The sequence below is a fragment of the Syngnathus scovelli genome, chromosome 7 (genome assembly GCF_024217435.2).
Source record: "Syngnathus scovelli strain Florida chromosome 7, RoL_Ssco_1.2, whole genome shotgun sequence".
Lineage (NCBI taxonomy): Eukaryota > Metazoa > Chordata > Actinopteri > Syngnathiformes > Syngnathidae > Syngnathus > Syngnathus scovelli.
Window position 1 is genome coordinate 4,846,051 of NC_090853.1, and position 15,589 is coordinate 4,861,639.

Below are 15,589 nucleotides of genomic sequence, written 5' to 3' on the forward strand. Positions count from 1 at the left end.
TGTTCGGGTGCCCCAAAACAAAAATGTCGAATAGCTTACGACATAGAAATCAATTCCGCCCGTAACGCCAATGCTAGTCGGAGTTGAAGCTAGCTTCCGTGACAACCGAGTCATTCAATGAAAGACGCCACAACATTGTCATGCTTTGAATTGACATCTTCCGCCCCGTTGACGGTTGGCAGCGAGGCCAGCGTGGTTTCAAGTCCAATGGAACGACTTGACGTTTCGCGACGGTAATGAACTAGCTGCTACTACATCAGCACCGAAGCGCCCCAAACTTACGTGTCATAAATACAGAAGCGGCGTTCAAGTCGATTTTATGGCTCAATTATCATCGTTCGGACATCCAAAATACAAGAAAGCGAGGACGCGGTCCTCTTGGAAGGTCTCCCCCTCTCTCTCTCTCTTCCTGGCTTTCTCCACAGCGTCGACCCGAGAAAGTGAGTGACTGCCCGGACTAGCCGACTCCTACAGAGCCGCAGAATGTGTAGACACAAGTGGATCTTCTTCTACGCTTCGTTTTCCCTTCTCCTTGTTGTCAAGTGGCGACGCTCGCCCCCTAGCAATCTGGAGGCCACACGGAACTCGTTTAAGGGAATAATCGAAGGGTGCCATCTTGTGGTTGAGTATGGATAGACAGGCGTTCCACATCCTTGATAGTGTGTACTCTATGTCCTCGCTACCAAGTGTGTACTATAGAAGTTAACACGGAGCAGCACAAGTAAAATGCAAACCTCGTAATTTTACGTCATTATAGTGACATGACACTTATTGTCTCCATTCTTTTTAATGATTTTTTTTATTATTTCCAAACAATGCTCTTCTCCTATTTGAGAATCAATACATTCATGGCAGCTCCAGAATTGACAATAACATTGTGCTTGCTGCTCTGCAATAGATTTATGATGCTTTTTGTCTTTTTTTTTTTTAGCTTGATGGAAGAACTATCACCTTGGCACATTGTGATCAAATCAGCTGTTGATGTTTGACTTATTACAAGTCTCTGTCTGCACATTTAAGCAAAACAAGCAGCCATCTTCATGCACGTCACTAGTTAAGCAGCGGGATGCGCAACATTGAAGCGTCTCGGCGTGCTGCCATCCGGCCTCCAACCTCCGTGCATGTGCTTTATGTCATCTCACGTGTGCGAATTATTCATTTGCCATCTTCCTCCACGAAGATGGAAGGCCATCTTCCTCCGGTCATGGACGCCGGTCTTCCCAGAGTCCTCGGGGGCTCTCTATTTAGAAGCCCTTGGCCTCAGAGCAGGAAATGACCACCACCTCGCGGGTCTTGAAGTCCCACGCCGCCGTCAGGTGGAAGGCCATGTTGGAGAAGACGATGAGATACTCAAACAGGGCAAACAATGTGTAACCTGGCAGGCAAAAAAAAAGCATTTATAACAATGGCTCATTAGTCAAAATGAAGCTGTGCTAAAAGTGAGATTATTATATCATCTAAGACATTACAGCTTTGTCTCTGTGCATTTCCTCCGAGGTCAAACGGAAGGCCGTGTTTGGGAAACGTTGACAGTTTTGTGACCTCGTTTCATTGCATCCTCATAAAGACGGAGCACTTGAAGCTTTGTGACGTGCCAGGAAAGGCACAAGCTTTGCTTCAAAGAAGTCTGATGCCGTTCCGAGCTCATTCGCGATGCAAAAACAACGGCCTCGATGTCACGTCCCTTTTTGGGATTAGGGGCTAATCGCCAATAAACAGCACAGATTTGTTTTGGCAACGCAAACAAAGCCCCCCTCCCGACATTTTTATGTTCAAACGAGCACATTGACATTCATATTTCAGAACTGACTTGGCGCATGAATACCTTCCGTTAGAAGGAGAAACAAACTCGTTAAAGAGATACCTGAACTGAAAATGTTTCTGTTTGGATTACAAAGACACGGCACCGGTGTCTGGATAAAATGACAACTTTTTAAAAGGTAAGACAGGAATAAACCTGGCGGGCCACCCATTGGGTCATTATCAGGTCGCAATGACAAAACCATTAAAAATGGATCCATGAAATTCAGACACTGCTTTTGAATTGTGGCACACCAAATAACTCTTTTAAAAAAAAAAAGAAAAAAAGAAAAAGGGAGACTTGATTTGAATTGTAAAAAAAAAAATACATATAAAACGTTTTAAAAGAGAACAAATCAAAAAAAATATTGTATAAAAGTATATGACACTTAACAAATATTCTACGTATGGGGAATGAAGCCGTGTCACGATGATGTCATACTTACTGCCCGACTCGCAGTACAAGTTGTGTTTGATGTAGAAGAATGCCGCAAAAGCACAGCAGCTCAAATTGAGGATTAGCAGACTCACTTTCCAGTGATGGGATCGAGCATCCTTGAGGGAGGGGAGGGGAGGGGGGGGGGGGGGGATTCATCATCATCATCATGTGGCTGCTATATGTGTGCATTTTATTTGCTCAATGACTTTCAATGAATATTTTCTCAAATATTTTTGGAGCATCTTACCTCGGGATTCAACGAATACGTCTTGATGGCCTTCCACAGACGACACGTTATGATCATGTAGACGAAGGAGCTGAGAATGAAGAGGATGAAGCCTTCCTTGTGGACAACTGAAACGCAACGGGAAGGTCCCAGGCAAGTGCGTTACAGAGGACCCCCCCCCCAGCTTAAGCCCCGCCTTCCCGTCAGCTACTCACAGTAGGTCTCATTGGACGACACGTAGGTGAGTAGCAGCAGGCCGAGGTTCTCGGAGATGGAGAAAGCCAGGCTGAGGTAGGCCAGCGAGCTCTCGGGCAGGCGGGAAGCAAAGCGCACCTTGTAGAACTTGAAGTAGGTGAAGGCCACCAGCAAGCGGGGCGCCGAGTGTAGGCCCACGCACAGGCGCCAGATGTGGCACTCTGGGCTCAGGCTGATGGAGGCGCTGATGGACGGCAGATAGTTGGGAACCTGCACACGTATTTATCCACATTAAATCAAAATCCAAAATGTATCAATTTCATTGTACAATTTTTCTTATAAATAAAAAATAAAATAAAAAAATAAATAAAAATAAATTAATAAAAATAAAAAAATAATTAAAAAATAAATACATACGGCTCTCATGATATCAATAAATGCGCTGTCAGCAACGAAAGGACATTTTGTCCTCTGGCTCCAACCTGGCAGTGCGTATAGGTTGAGTCCTCAAAGTGAAAGACGGACGAGATGACGACACAACTGAGCAGGCCCAGCAGCGGCAGGCAGACGATGACCAGGGCGCACGTGGTGAAGGAGATACGAATCACCAGAGGCTTCTCGCCGCCGTATGAGCCCGAAATCATCGTGGCTTCCGATTGCTCCTGCTGCAAGCCAAAGACAGAAAGAAGGCGCGGATTAGCCAGACAAAGATTGCCAACACCCCGTTCTGCGTGTTTCAAGTCATTTACCGGAATAAAAAAACATGCTGGTGTATGGTGGTCTTGGTGCAGGCTCAAGGCCGGCTCGCTGAACCCGTCGGCCAATTTGGCAGAGCGTCCCATGCTAACTTTATAGCAGCGACGCTAACAACTCATTCACCGGGTCGCACCGGCCTAGAACTTGGGCCGAGTGACTCAAGATGTGGTATTTGCAAAAAGACCTTTGTATGCACAAGCAGTGGCTGAAAAAAAAAAACAGTTTGATTTCTTATATAATTCTTTACATAATGTCACGAGCTGACTCAAGACAAAGGCTTTTTGCTTTTGTGTAAACTCGATTTTGCTTCTTAGACGAAAAAACCCAAAAGTTTAGCACTAGTTGTCTTTCACCTGTCTTTCTGTCCTTTCCCTCCTCAGCCCAATTTGGCGACATGGCGAGCATCCATCCTTTCTGGTCTCCGGATCTTACTACAATATCGCTGGCGTCGGGCGGAACCCTCGTACTCCCCGAACCATCACTTCTCAGGAGCCCCAAAAATGTTCCAGCATTAAAACTGCATGTTCACCGACAAGCCATTTTCAACACTTGACAACCACATTGAAGGTTTTCAAACTTGGGCATGGGAGGCTTCAACCCGACGCCAGCGATATGTACACAATGCCTGATCACGAGAACACGATTGCAGCCAAGGACTGACAAGCGCCACTTTCAAGTCTTTGACTGTGATGCATGAGGTATGATGCGCCTTGGTGGCAGGTGAAGAAAGCAGCCAAGGCAAGCGAGTGCATGGTCATTGCCCGCGCTGAGCCCGAGCTTTGAAAAAAGGTCAGTAGTTGCACTATTTTAAAAACAACACAGCAAAATGAACTTCTTTTGCAAATGTAGTGAAAAAAAGTTTATTTTTTTATTTTATAGCAGTCAATATGTAGTCTTGAGTTTTTAGTGCTGATGCTTCAGAACTCGCAGTTAAAAAACAATTGTTAATAGTATGGGAGATTGAGAATATGAATTAGGCTGGTGTGATTTTTTTCTGAAACTTCATAGCTATAGTTTACAAGCCATTGTAAAATCCTTATGGTGTAAGCTTTTAAAGGTCAGCAGCTTTCAAAAACAGAAAAAGTAGGACTTAGCACAACGCTTTGTTACAACTTGTTACAGCTGTAACAAAGCGCTGTGGAAATAAAAGATGATTGAAAACAAAACATTTACAGTTTCTGGGATATATAAAAAAAAGAAAAAAGGCCTTTTTTGGTCTATTTCGGGTGACCATCTTGACTAGACTGCAACTTTGTTTTGTAGTCTGTAAAACACTTTAATACAGCGGCAGCTGAGTTGAATGAAGATGTCAGCCAATCAGATAGCGGCGTTGGCCCTGAAGCTCGACTTCAAGACGAATACACAAATCGGAAAATGAACTGTAAAATATACATTGAGCCATGTGAGTTAAGTTCTCCCTTCTATGAGTTCCAGTTAAGCACCAAAAGCATCAAGCAGCCAACTGCTCCAGTTAGGCAGAAACGATGCGGACAAAGACGATGAAGTCGATTGCGTCCAGCCTGCCCGAAACAAGGTGAGAAAGCACCTGCTCACCTTTCTGCTGTGGCTTTCTCGTTCTCTCTTCATCATGAGATCTTGACCACTCTGGACCTCTCAAGTTGATGATGATAGGATGCGGCTTTCCACTGAAAAGGTTTTTCGCCTGAGATGTTTGCGCGTCGACTGTTCCAAATCGAGGTCTGTCGGCGTTTGGCATGAAATCGGACGCAAGATAACGGGGAGTGGAACGCAGATGACGCACGAAAGCGGACCCAGGAGCGGTTTAACCGGACCATGTCGCGTGACGGGCGCCGGGTTGTTGCTAGAGAATGTCAACAACAACATGCCGTCCATCCTGCGTCCTATGCTAACAGACAAATGGGTTCATTTTCTGGAAAAAACCCGACAGCACTGAAATGCTCACTGACAAGTAAAAAAAAAAAAAACGTGAAGGGAAACGGAGACCCGGAGAGGTGGCCACTGTGTTCATTAACATCTGCAAGTATCTGACATCACCTTTTGCAATAGGCCGAACCGATTTGAAATGACAACACCCATTGAATGACACAAATCGATGTGACACTCCCGATATAAACAAAATTGTGAGTTTCCAATGTCAGATCTTGAACAGAAAAAAGTGAATACTGTGCCGGCCTCTTTGGGTTCAGAAATTGATTTTTTTGCCACTATGATCTTTGAGACATTTGCTTAAGTAGCTTCCAGAGGAAAAACCCAAAGCTAAAAACAAGCACACTCATTTAAGCAAACAATCTAAAAGTCAACCGAACGTGGGTGGCTACAAAATAAATATGACCTCTTCTCCTGACTTGTTTGTTTAATACATCCAAATTAAAATACCATGAAATAAAAGCTGTAATTCATCTTTTGATCTGAATCTCAAGTTGACCTTGCCGTTCCAAAACTTTTGGAGATGGACTGTTTGTTGATAGTGAAACGAGTCGGACGCGACTCTTCTGTCAACATTCCATGGGGATGATGCAACACGCTTTCCCCACTCGGGACGGCAAAGCAGCAATTCGACGACGAGCATTCATTTCAGATCGATCATGCAGCTTTGGAAGTGTACCTAATGAAGTGAACAAGTAAAGATGGCGTCCGAGCGTGACAAGACCATGAAGACCCACTGCTACTGATGAGCCTGACCTGTCGTCGTCTGATGATGATGGTGATGGGGAGCCGCCCTGCTGCAGCGCGGGCGAGCCTTGGCGCCAAACGAACGACGTGCACGCGCGCTCAAATCGCGAGTTACATGATCGATTAATAATGTCTTAAATTGGCGGGCGGGGTGAGGGAGGTCTCCGTAGTGCTGAAGTTAACATCAGACGTAATGTGATGACGTCGTCGGTCAGAGTCCCCGCCCTACCGGGATGTGCGGGTCCACAAACAAACGCACACAAGCGTAGCCCACTGCACCGCTGTGCGTGTGAATTATTATTTTTATTCTTATTTTCTTTTTATTGTCTGTATGGAACAGTTCAAATAATTGTGGATTTGAGGTAGACCACTTTTGACAGCATGAAACAATCCGAAATGCAAAGTTTATTGTGCTTGTTTGTTTGCGTCTCTGTATTGCCAGGTAAGCTTGCTTTTGTTTGTGCGTGCGGGGCGGGGTTTAAAAAAAAATTAAGGGCCATTGTCAATATATTTTCTTGATATAAACTATAAAAAGAAGTTTCTTGATTGAATTCAATTGTTATGTCCACACATATATATTTTTTAAGATCAGAGCTGTTGATTGAAAAAAGGACAAAGCAGACATTTCATTAAACAAGCATGCAAACTTTCTAATGAAATGTCTGCTTAACGTACATTTTATTCTTTATGGTTTGCTTCCATGCAAAACGGTCTTGCAGCAGGGAGCCAGATGTTTGGGATTTCACCTCAATCGTAATCCCTCGCGTGCGTGTGTGCGTGTGTGCGTGCGTGCGTGAGTGTGTGTCAAACATTTTACACTTACATGCACAAGGGATGAAGGAAGTCTGCGCAGGTTTCAATAGCGGATTTGGGTCAAGCTTTCCTTGCAAAGGCATCACGGTGAGGGACAATCCATCCCGATGAGGCCTCGGTCCACCATCTGCCACGGCTGAACCACCCGATTCACTTAACTGCAGTTACAGTACAAATAATGTGACAGGAAAAGAAAAAAATCAAAAGTTATCTGTTCCAAACAGTGCAGAAGAACCAGATCTAAGTTACCAATCTGAGCACTTTGGACTTCTTCGATAGTGTTATGCAAGTAAAACAGGGCAAAGTCCAAACGGCAAGGAACCTTAACCAATCCGTTATCTACTTGGACATGCTAACAATAGCTAGCTGTTGTTACATAACTAGCGAGGTGAAAAATGAGACATAAAAATGGAACCAAATAAAACATGAAAAGGAGTGCCAACACCAAAATGGTGGCGTGTTTTCGTCCCCAGTCTCACAATGCGCCCACAGCAGATTTGCCCAGAAGCTCCTCAACGATCTGTTTGACAACTACACGAGCGCTTTGAGGCCGGTGGAGGACACGGACGCCATTTTGAACGTTACCCTGCAGGTCACGCTCTCGCACATCATCGACATGGTAAAACATTTCTTTTGGGCAGTCTTATTTCAGCAACTGGTGTCAAAGTTGAACTAACAATGGCTCTTTTCTAGGATGAGCGAAACCAAATCTTGACGGCCTACTTGTGGATACGACAAGTGTGGCTGGACGCGCATCTCCAATGGAGTAAGGACGACTACGATGGCCTGGATACCATCCGTATACCGAGCAGTTATGTATGGAGACCCGATATAGTCCTATATAACAAGTAGGTCATGATGCAAAAGACGCAACTATCATCTTTATTAAATTTGTGGTAGTCTTGGATGACAATGTTTGGGGCCATTCCTTGGATCATCTTATTTTGACACGTCTAAACTCTTGACGGTTATTGACGTCAAAGATATTAACTGGGTTGGCAGTGAATGAGTTAAGAAGGTCTTATTTTAAACCAACACGTCACTGGAAATTGAGCTTTTTGTGACTCGCAGTGCCGACGACCACTTCACGGGCTCCATGGACACCAACGTGGTGATCCACCACGACGGCCAGATCATGTGGGACTCGCCGGCAATCACCAAGAGCTCCTGCAAGGTGGACGTGTCCTTCTTTCCCTTTGATGCGCAGCAGTGCAGGTTCACCTACGGCTCATGGACCTACAACGGCAACCAGCTGGACATCGTGAACGCCATGGAGAGCGCCGACCTTGCCGATCTGGTGGACAACGTAGAGTGGGAAGTCCTGGGTATGCCGGCCAAAAGGAACATCGTTTTGTACGGCTGCTGCGCCGAACCTTACCCCGACGTCACTTACACACTGAAACTCAAAAGGAGGGCGTCCTTCTACGTCTACAACCTGCTGATACCGTGCGTGATGATCTCCTTCCTGGCTCCGCTGGGCTTCTACCTGCCCGCAGACTCTGGAGAGAAAGTGTCTTTGGGCGTCACGGTGATGCTGGCGCTGACCGTTTTTCAACTGCTGGTCGCCGAGATTATGCCACCGTCGGAGAATGTCCCGCTCATCGGTAGGGATTAGGCAAGGTTATTACTTCCGGGACCTCTGGGTTCGGGTTTACGCCTCTGTAGCGTGCTAAGCTAAGTGAAATGAGATGTTTTGCCTCTCACCAACAGGAAAGTACTACATTGCCACCATGACCATGATCACGGCCTCCACCGCCTTGACCATCTTCATCATGAACATTCACCACTGCGGCCCGGACGCTAAGCCCGTCCCCAAGTGGGCCAAGAAGGTCATTCTGCAATACATGGCCAGAATGTGTTTTGTTTACGAGGTCGGGGATAACTGCATGTCTTTCCGGTCGGAGAGACGGGAACCACGGCTGGTGAAAAAGCGCAACATGAACGGCTTGGCGGATGGGACCTGCGCGACGGAGGCGCTTTTCCCCGTGAACGCGGAGGAAAGCGAAGAACGAGATGGGCCGACGGGGAGCGGCGAATCGGTCAGCTACCGCGACTCGGGCGGTATGAGGAGAAGCCGGAAAGGCGGCGTGAGCGAGGCTCCCTGTGACGAGACGAATCTGCTCTTGGCTAATGTGGAGTACATTGCCAACTGCTACAGGGAGCAGAGGGCCACTCAAAAGAAGACTGGCGAGTGGAAGAAGGTGGCCAAGGTACTGGACCGCTTCTTCATGTGGTTGTTCTTCATCATGGTCTTCTTCATGAGTCTTCTAATCATGGGAAAAGCCATCTGACTCATTTCTGTGTGGATGGTGAAGGGACCATACCACGCGGCACTGCCCACTTTTACAACATCCTCGTTCGATTCAGATGTAAAAGCCCAGATGTTGACCTCTTCTCCTATTTTGATGATTTGGCCTCCCTGTTGAGAAAAAAATAAAATCCTATCCTAGTCTCCTTGTTCTGTAGGACTACAAATCAACCAAACTGCTAGAATTAGCTAAATGCTAGCATTAGCTTGAAAGGGTCGCTAAAGCATATGTAGCCGCTGGCAAGCTAATCAATTAAAGGGACCTCGCAGGATCTGTAATGTCCACAGCGGGTCTCAAAGGTGACCCAATTAGTCCGTTCCAAAGGTCCAAAGTGTCCCATTGTGGCCGCTAACCATGTTTAATAATTCCCAAGGACTCTGTGGCCACTCAAATGATTTAATTAACGCTAAATATGACTCCAGATGGAAACAAAAAGGCACGACTTTTTGGCTACTAAGTGCATCATTTCGCATTGTTAGCTCCGTTCATCAGAATTACAATCTATAATAGTCTTCAATTATTCATATAAATACTTCCATTTGTTTCATATATGTTTTTGAATTGTTATTTGTTTTTCTTCGTGTTAACTTTGCCAAAGAACAAACACAAGTGTCACCCGAGAGCACAATTCCAACATTATCTCTGTTTAAAGTTAACAAAACAAAACAAAAGCGCTCACCTTGGGGGTGTCATTAAACACACTTGGCTAACAAATAGCATCGTCATTAGCTAGCGCGAGATTAGACGAAGCCTAAGGGGAGTAATTACCACGCCAGGCAGTTAATAACACTAACAATAATATTTACGTGGCTCCCAGAGGAACTCATTAATGTGTTTTGACATTCGTGAGGCCCTCCGGCTGATGTCATTCTGATCGGAAAGTTTGAAAATCTTCGTTGGCGGGTTTGCCATCAATCCATATTCAACTATAATTCAGAGTTGAAAACAACGATAACTCGATAAACAACTAATGCGACTACTCCGTCATCGCCTGTCACTGTACTGGCGTTTAGATCAATTTAGCGCTAACTGAGTACCGGTACCATCCGAGTACCGGTACCAGCTTTATTTCAAGGCGCCGAGTCCTCGTGAAGACTGCGACCGACACTTAGGGTTCTTGCCAGTACTCAGCGCTACCCTGTGACAGATTAACAAATCAGAGAATCCATTGAAATGATGGATGGATGGATGGATGGATGGATGGATGGATGGATGGATGGATGGATGGATGGATGGATGGATGGATGGATGGATGGATGGATGGATGGATGGATGGATGGATGGATGGATGGATGGATGGGGTGGGGAGCAGTGGGGGGGTGGGTGGATGGATGGATGGATGGATGGATGGATGGATGGATGGATGGATGGATGGATGGATGGATGGATGGATGGATGGATGGATGGGGTGGGGTGCAGTGGGGGGGTGGATGGATGGATGGATGGATGGATGGATGGATGGATGGATGGATGGATGGATGGATGGATGGATGGATGGATGGATGGATGGATGGGGTGGGGTGCAGTGGGGGGGTGGATGGATGGATGGATGGATGGATGGATGGATGGATGGATGGATGGATGGATGGATGGATGGATGGATGGATGGATGGATGGATGGATGGATGGATGGATGAAGATGCAAGGATGGATGGATGAAGATGCAAGGATGGATGGATGGATGGATGGATGAAGATACAAGGATGGATAGATGGATGAAGAAGCAAGGATGCAAGGAAGAATAGATAGATAGATAGATAGATAGATAGATAGATAGATAGATAGATAGATAGATAGATAGATAGATAGATAGATAGATAGATAGATAGATAGATAGATAGATAGATAGATAGATAGATAGATAGATAGATAGATAGATGAAATCGAAGCGGTGGTGTCACTCCACCGCCAGCGACCGCAACTTCTTTCAGAGTCTGTACTTTGTTACTCTTCCTAAAGCAAAGGCGTTGAAGCAGAGGCGTTGAAGCAAAGGCGTTGAAGCAAAGGCGTTGAAGCAAAGGCGTTGAAACAACGGCGCTTTGGCCACCGCTGCTGATGTCATAGATACTGGCATAAACAGGCCGATAATCCCCAAGTGGGACGCTGATGTCACCAGTTGGTTCATGGTTGGCATTAAAAGCACAAGAAGCGGGGAGGCGCTCCTCCATTCCTCACGCTCCTCCCGTACGCCAAAATGTCCAACGGGTCTTTGGGCTTGACGCCCTACGTGAGCCTGGACACGTTTGTCATCCCGCCGGGAGCCAAGTACCCCATCTTCTTCGCGGGCCTCCTCCTCTACCTGTTCTGCGTCTCGTGCAATGCGACGCTGCTGGGCGTGATCGCGCTACGCCGCAACCTGCACAAGCCCGTCTACTTCATCCTGCTCAGCCTGCCGCTCAACGACCTGATGGGCATCACGGCCATGCTGCCCAAGGTGCTGTCGGGCGTGCTGAACGAGAGCAACCGCATGGCGTACCCGTTGTGCGTACTGCAGGCCTTCCTGCTGCACCTCTACGGCGGCGGGATCCTCTTCATCCTGGCCGCCATGTCCTTCGACCGCTACGTGGCCATCTGCATGCCGCTGCGCTACGGCGCCGTGGTGACGCCCAGGGTGGTGGTCGGCGTGGTCACCCTGGTGTGGGCCTTGGACTTCGCCCTGATCACGTTGCTGTTCTCCTTGCAGAGCAGGTTGCCCCGCTGCCGCTCGGCAGTGGCCAACGTCTTCTGCGACAACCCCTCGCTGCTCAAGCTCACGTGCGGCGACACGTCCGTCAACGACGTGGTGGGGCTGGTGAACACGGCCGTCATGCAGGTGCTCAGCGTGTCCGTCCAGGCCTTCTCCTACACCAAGATCCTGATCACCTGCATGGTGACCAGGCACAGCGACGCCAAGAAGAAGGCGGTCAACACCTGCGTGGCTCAGCTGCTCATCCTGATCATCTTTGAGATCGTGGGCACCTTCACCATCTTGTCGCACAGGTTCCGGAACGTGCCGCGTGACGTGCAGAAGATCATGGGCGTGCTGATATTTCTCATCTCGCCGCTCCTCAACCCGCTGGTCTACGGGCTGTACACCAGCGAAATACGAAACACGCTGCTCAGGGTTTGGAGAAACCGAGTCAGAGGCTTCTAGAAAGACCGTGTGCAGGGGGACCTCAGTTTTTCATGATGCAACCTCTTAACTCATTCAGTGCCATTGACGGTTATAGACGTCAAAGATATGAACTGGGTTGGCAGGGAACAGGTTAAAAAGAAGCAGAACTGTAAAACTGGTGTTTGATGTCCAGTCTCGGCGTTGCGAGCGGCCGTGACACTCAAAGCGAAGCGGCCACGTCGCTCTGTTTGTCGCAGGTACCGATGACCGGTTGTTCCGTCAATTGTGACTGTAAATAAAAAAATGATAAAAATCTGATTTTCTTTTTTTTGTCGATATAAATGTGATTTTGTCATTATTTGTGTCATCATGTCGGATGTCGCACATATTTTGTCAGATTCTATGACTTGATTAAAGGAGGGCAATAAATCTACTTGATTAATTGTGACTATTTTATTAAAACTATTTTGATGAATCTTCTAACTCCACAGTTACTTCCTATGATGACTTCAAGCTCTACTATGACTGAGTTTGATCAGATTCTGTCAGACCGACAGAAGACAGATCCAAATCCTCCAGAGAAAGCACTTTGCCCCGTCGCTATGTTTTTGTTTTTGTTGCGTCAATGAGGTCACAAAGACCTTGCAGCTCCCCAAAGAGTTTTCGCCGTTGTCACTCAGCTCCCGGCGGCATCTATAAAAGCAGCGTCTCGCACTTGGACCATCTCAGGTCGCATGGCGGAGGTGCCATGACCTAGCGGGTGCTCTGTTGAACCATACTGAGGCTGTACATTGGTAAGTATAAACTTGCATCCATCCACAGATTTGGGACCAACCTAATAGTTGTTTCTGGCACTGAAGGAGGAAGGAGGAGCACCTGAGTAAACCAAAATGATTTGCGCCAGCCTCTGCATTTTATTATTGAAGCCATTTGTCTTGTGTCAATTTCACAGATGGATAGAAAAATCAAAATATAGATGGACTGATGAGTACTTGACCTTTGACCCTTTTTCCCCCTCACACAATTATTTGTACTTGCACTGAAGTACAGATCGCGAGCTGGCCACAAGATGGAGAACCCGTACAACACGTCGTCCGTGTTGGTGTGGCATCACCAGCGCATCCCCCCTGAAAGGGCGGCGGTCACCTTCCTCTTTGCCACCCTCAGCTACACCGTCATCCTTTTCTGCAACCTGCTCCTCATCCTCACCATCGTGCTGAGCAAGAACCTGCGGCAGCCCATGCACCTGTTCCTCCTCAACATGCCGGTCAACGACCTGCTGGGCTCGTCGGCCTTCTTCCTGCAGCTCCTCAAGGAGTTGCTGAGCGACTCGGGGCGCTTGTGGTACCCGGCGTGCGTGACGCAGGCCTTCTTCATCCACATCTACGCGGCCGGCACCATCTTCATCCTCACCGCCATGGCGTACGACCGCTACGTGGCCATCTGCCTGCCGCTCAAGTACGGCGCGGTGATGACGCACAGTCACGTGATGAAGATCATCGCCGCCATCTGGCTGGCCTGCTTGCTGTTGATCGGCGTGTTGTTCTGGCTCTTGCTACGTCTGCCCCGCTGCCGCTCCACCGTCCACAACATCTACTGCGACCACCCCACGCTGCTAGCCATGGTGTGCGCCGACACCACCCTCAACCAAGTCTACGGCCTGTTACTCGTGGCCGTCACCCAGCTGCTGGCCAACGGCATCATCCTGTACACGTACCTGCGCATCCTGCTGGCGTGCTTTCGGAGCGGGCGATCCGACACCAAGACCAAAGCCCTGCAGACGTGCGCCACCCACCTCTTTGTCGTCCTGCTTCTGGAGTGCCTGGGGCTGTTCACCATCATCTCCTACAGGGTCAAGCAGATTCCGGACAGTTTCAGGTCCTTCATGGGATCCTCCACTCTGATTTTCCCGCCATCGCTCAACCCCATCGTCTACGGGATCAGGACCAAAGAGATCCGGGACAATATAGTGCACTTTTTTCGGAGTAAAATGATCAAGTCCTGTGTTAGGAATCTACGCTCCTCGAGCTCATAGATTTTGATAAAGGTGGAAAATGTGCCATTTATTTGCAACATCCTACAATTGTGACTTTCTAATCTACAATTATCATGTATGGTCAACAATATAATGTAATTAAATTGAGATTATTATATATTAGATAGTGTTTTGGTGACTTTTATGTTAACTGGTATCAAGATAGAACTGTGACATTTTGGTCTTTCCTGAATTGCCTCAATAAAGTTTGGGAAATACTGCGTTTCTACCAAATAGCCAACAGGTGGCGCCATATTCAAACAATCATTCTTTTGAGCCTTTTTGAGAAAAATACTTGTCTTAGTGCTCGTCGGCGGTAGTAAGAGAGTTGCCACTTGGACAAACATTTATTCGAGTTTTCTTCAGAAGAAGAATCATCCCAGTGAACTGAAAGCCTGGAGACATTTTATAGGAGGAAATAAATGTACTTATCTTAAACGATCAGTTCCAAGTGTGCAGGTGCAGCTTCCATCCGTCTACACGTATTCCATTTCCAAGATATATTTTTGAGAATTGTTCTCAATGTGTTATGTTTCAACAAGAATCTCTTGAATTACTCCATCTTATTGAAGAAGGAGTAAATCGAGGAGAGCCATTTTCATGTCCATTGGGGGAAACAACCACGTTTGAGCAATTTGGAATCTTCCTCGGATATTAATCTTTGCTAATTTCTGTAGATTTGCGCACACTACTGCCATCTGTCGGCGAAAACTATAACTACACCCATAAAAACGACTAAAAGTAACTTCCTCACTGTAGAAGTTTCGTGAACTCTTTTACCGTATTGGCCCGAATATAAGACGGTGACCTTACATTCGGGGTCTGGACATTATATCAATTCACAACGCTAGATGGCGCCAGATATCTTCAAAGCGAATGCTGAACTTAACTCCACAGGCCAAAGCGAACCCCTGTCACAAAGAATAAAAATAAAAATAGCTGTAGCAGTTTGCATTATTTTATTGCAATGTTTTTCCTTATTCAGATTTGTTTCAATACTACAGTTACAGTTAGACTTTACTTTGATGGTTAATGCAGTTATTGTAATTTTGTTGTTTTATCAAAGTAGATTGGGTTATTTACATTTCAAAAACCAGAAGCCATTCATTTACAAATGTGATTGCACTTTAGTTTACTTATTTAAATGTTCAGATATTATGATGTGATAGACAGTTTTTGCATGATTTGAATGAGGCAAAAATAACATGTACTATGTTCATCTTGTTTTCAATTGTCAATTATTTGACTGGTTCTTTTATCACAAACA

The 15,589-nt window shown here is 46.6% G+C and overlaps 4 protein-coding genes across 8 annotated transcripts; 3 read left to right on the forward strand and 1 right to left on the reverse strand.

Annotated features, from left to right (window-relative positions):
* Positions 1–780: 780 nt before the first annotated feature.
* Positions 781–6,216, reverse strand: LOC125972470 (post-GPI attachment to proteins factor 2). 3 transcript variants are annotated; one of them, XM_049726178.1, is made up of 7 exons: positions 6,081–6,216; positions 4,971–6,003; positions 3,143–3,325; positions 2,681–2,930; positions 2,487–2,593; positions 2,247–2,355; positions 781–1,375 (listed from the first exon to the last, which is right to left on the reverse strand). In XM_049726178.1, the coding sequence occupies exons 2-7, from the start codon at positions 5,004–5,006 to the stop codon at positions 1,245–1,247; spliced, it is 816 nt and encodes a 271-aa protein (XP_049582135.1). In that variant the 5' UTR covers positions 5,007–6,003; positions 6,081–6,216; the 3' UTR covers positions 781–1,244. The 3 variants fall into 3 exon arrangements, with proteins under 3 accessions (XP_049582135.1, XP_049582136.1, XP_049582134.1); XM_049726179.2 differs by having other exon boundaries at positions 4,971–5,062; positions 6,004–6,155; XM_049726177.1 differs by lacking the exons at positions 4,971–6,003; positions 6,081–6,216 and adding an exon at positions 3,410–3,559.
* On the forward strand, positions 4,073–9,334 carry LOC125972466 (neuronal acetylcholine receptor subunit alpha-10-like). 3 transcript variants are annotated; one of them, XM_068651321.1, is made up of 6 exons: positions 4,073–4,205; positions 4,851–4,950; positions 7,358–7,503; positions 7,578–7,732; positions 7,956–8,488; positions 8,595–9,334. In XM_068651321.1, exons 3-6 carry the CDS (start codon positions 7,501–7,503, stop codon positions 9,173–9,175), a joined length of 1,272 nt encoding a protein of 423 aa, XP_068507422.1. In that variant the 5' UTR covers positions 4,073–4,205; positions 4,851–4,950; positions 7,358–7,500; the 3' UTR covers positions 9,176–9,334. The 3 variants fall into 3 exon arrangements, with proteins under 3 accessions (XP_068507422.1, XP_049582127.1, XP_049582128.1); XM_049726170.1 differs by lacking the exons at positions 4,073–4,205; positions 4,851–4,950 and adding an exon at positions 6,231–6,354; XM_049726171.2 differs by lacking the exons at positions 4,073–4,205; positions 4,851–4,950 and adding an exon at positions 6,289–6,513.
* Positions 9,335–11,387: 2,053 nt separating this feature from the next.
* LOC125972469 (olfactory receptor 52B2-like) lies at positions 11,388–12,768 on the forward strand. Its single transcript, XM_049726176.2, has one exon. It carries the CDS (start codon positions 11,388–11,390, stop codon positions 12,324–12,326), a length of 939 nt encoding a protein of 312 aa, XP_049582133.1. The 3' UTR covers positions 12,327–12,768.
* A 200-nt stretch (positions 12,769–12,968) lies between these two features.
* Positions 12,969–14,599, forward strand: LOC125972468 (olfactory receptor 52B2-like). The gene has a single exon (XM_049726175.2). It carries the CDS (start codon positions 13,357–13,359, stop codon positions 14,320–14,322), a length of 966 nt encoding a protein of 321 aa, XP_049582132.1. The 5' UTR covers positions 12,969–13,356; the 3' UTR covers positions 14,323–14,599.
* The last annotated feature ends 990 nt before the right edge of the window (positions 14,600–15,589 follow it).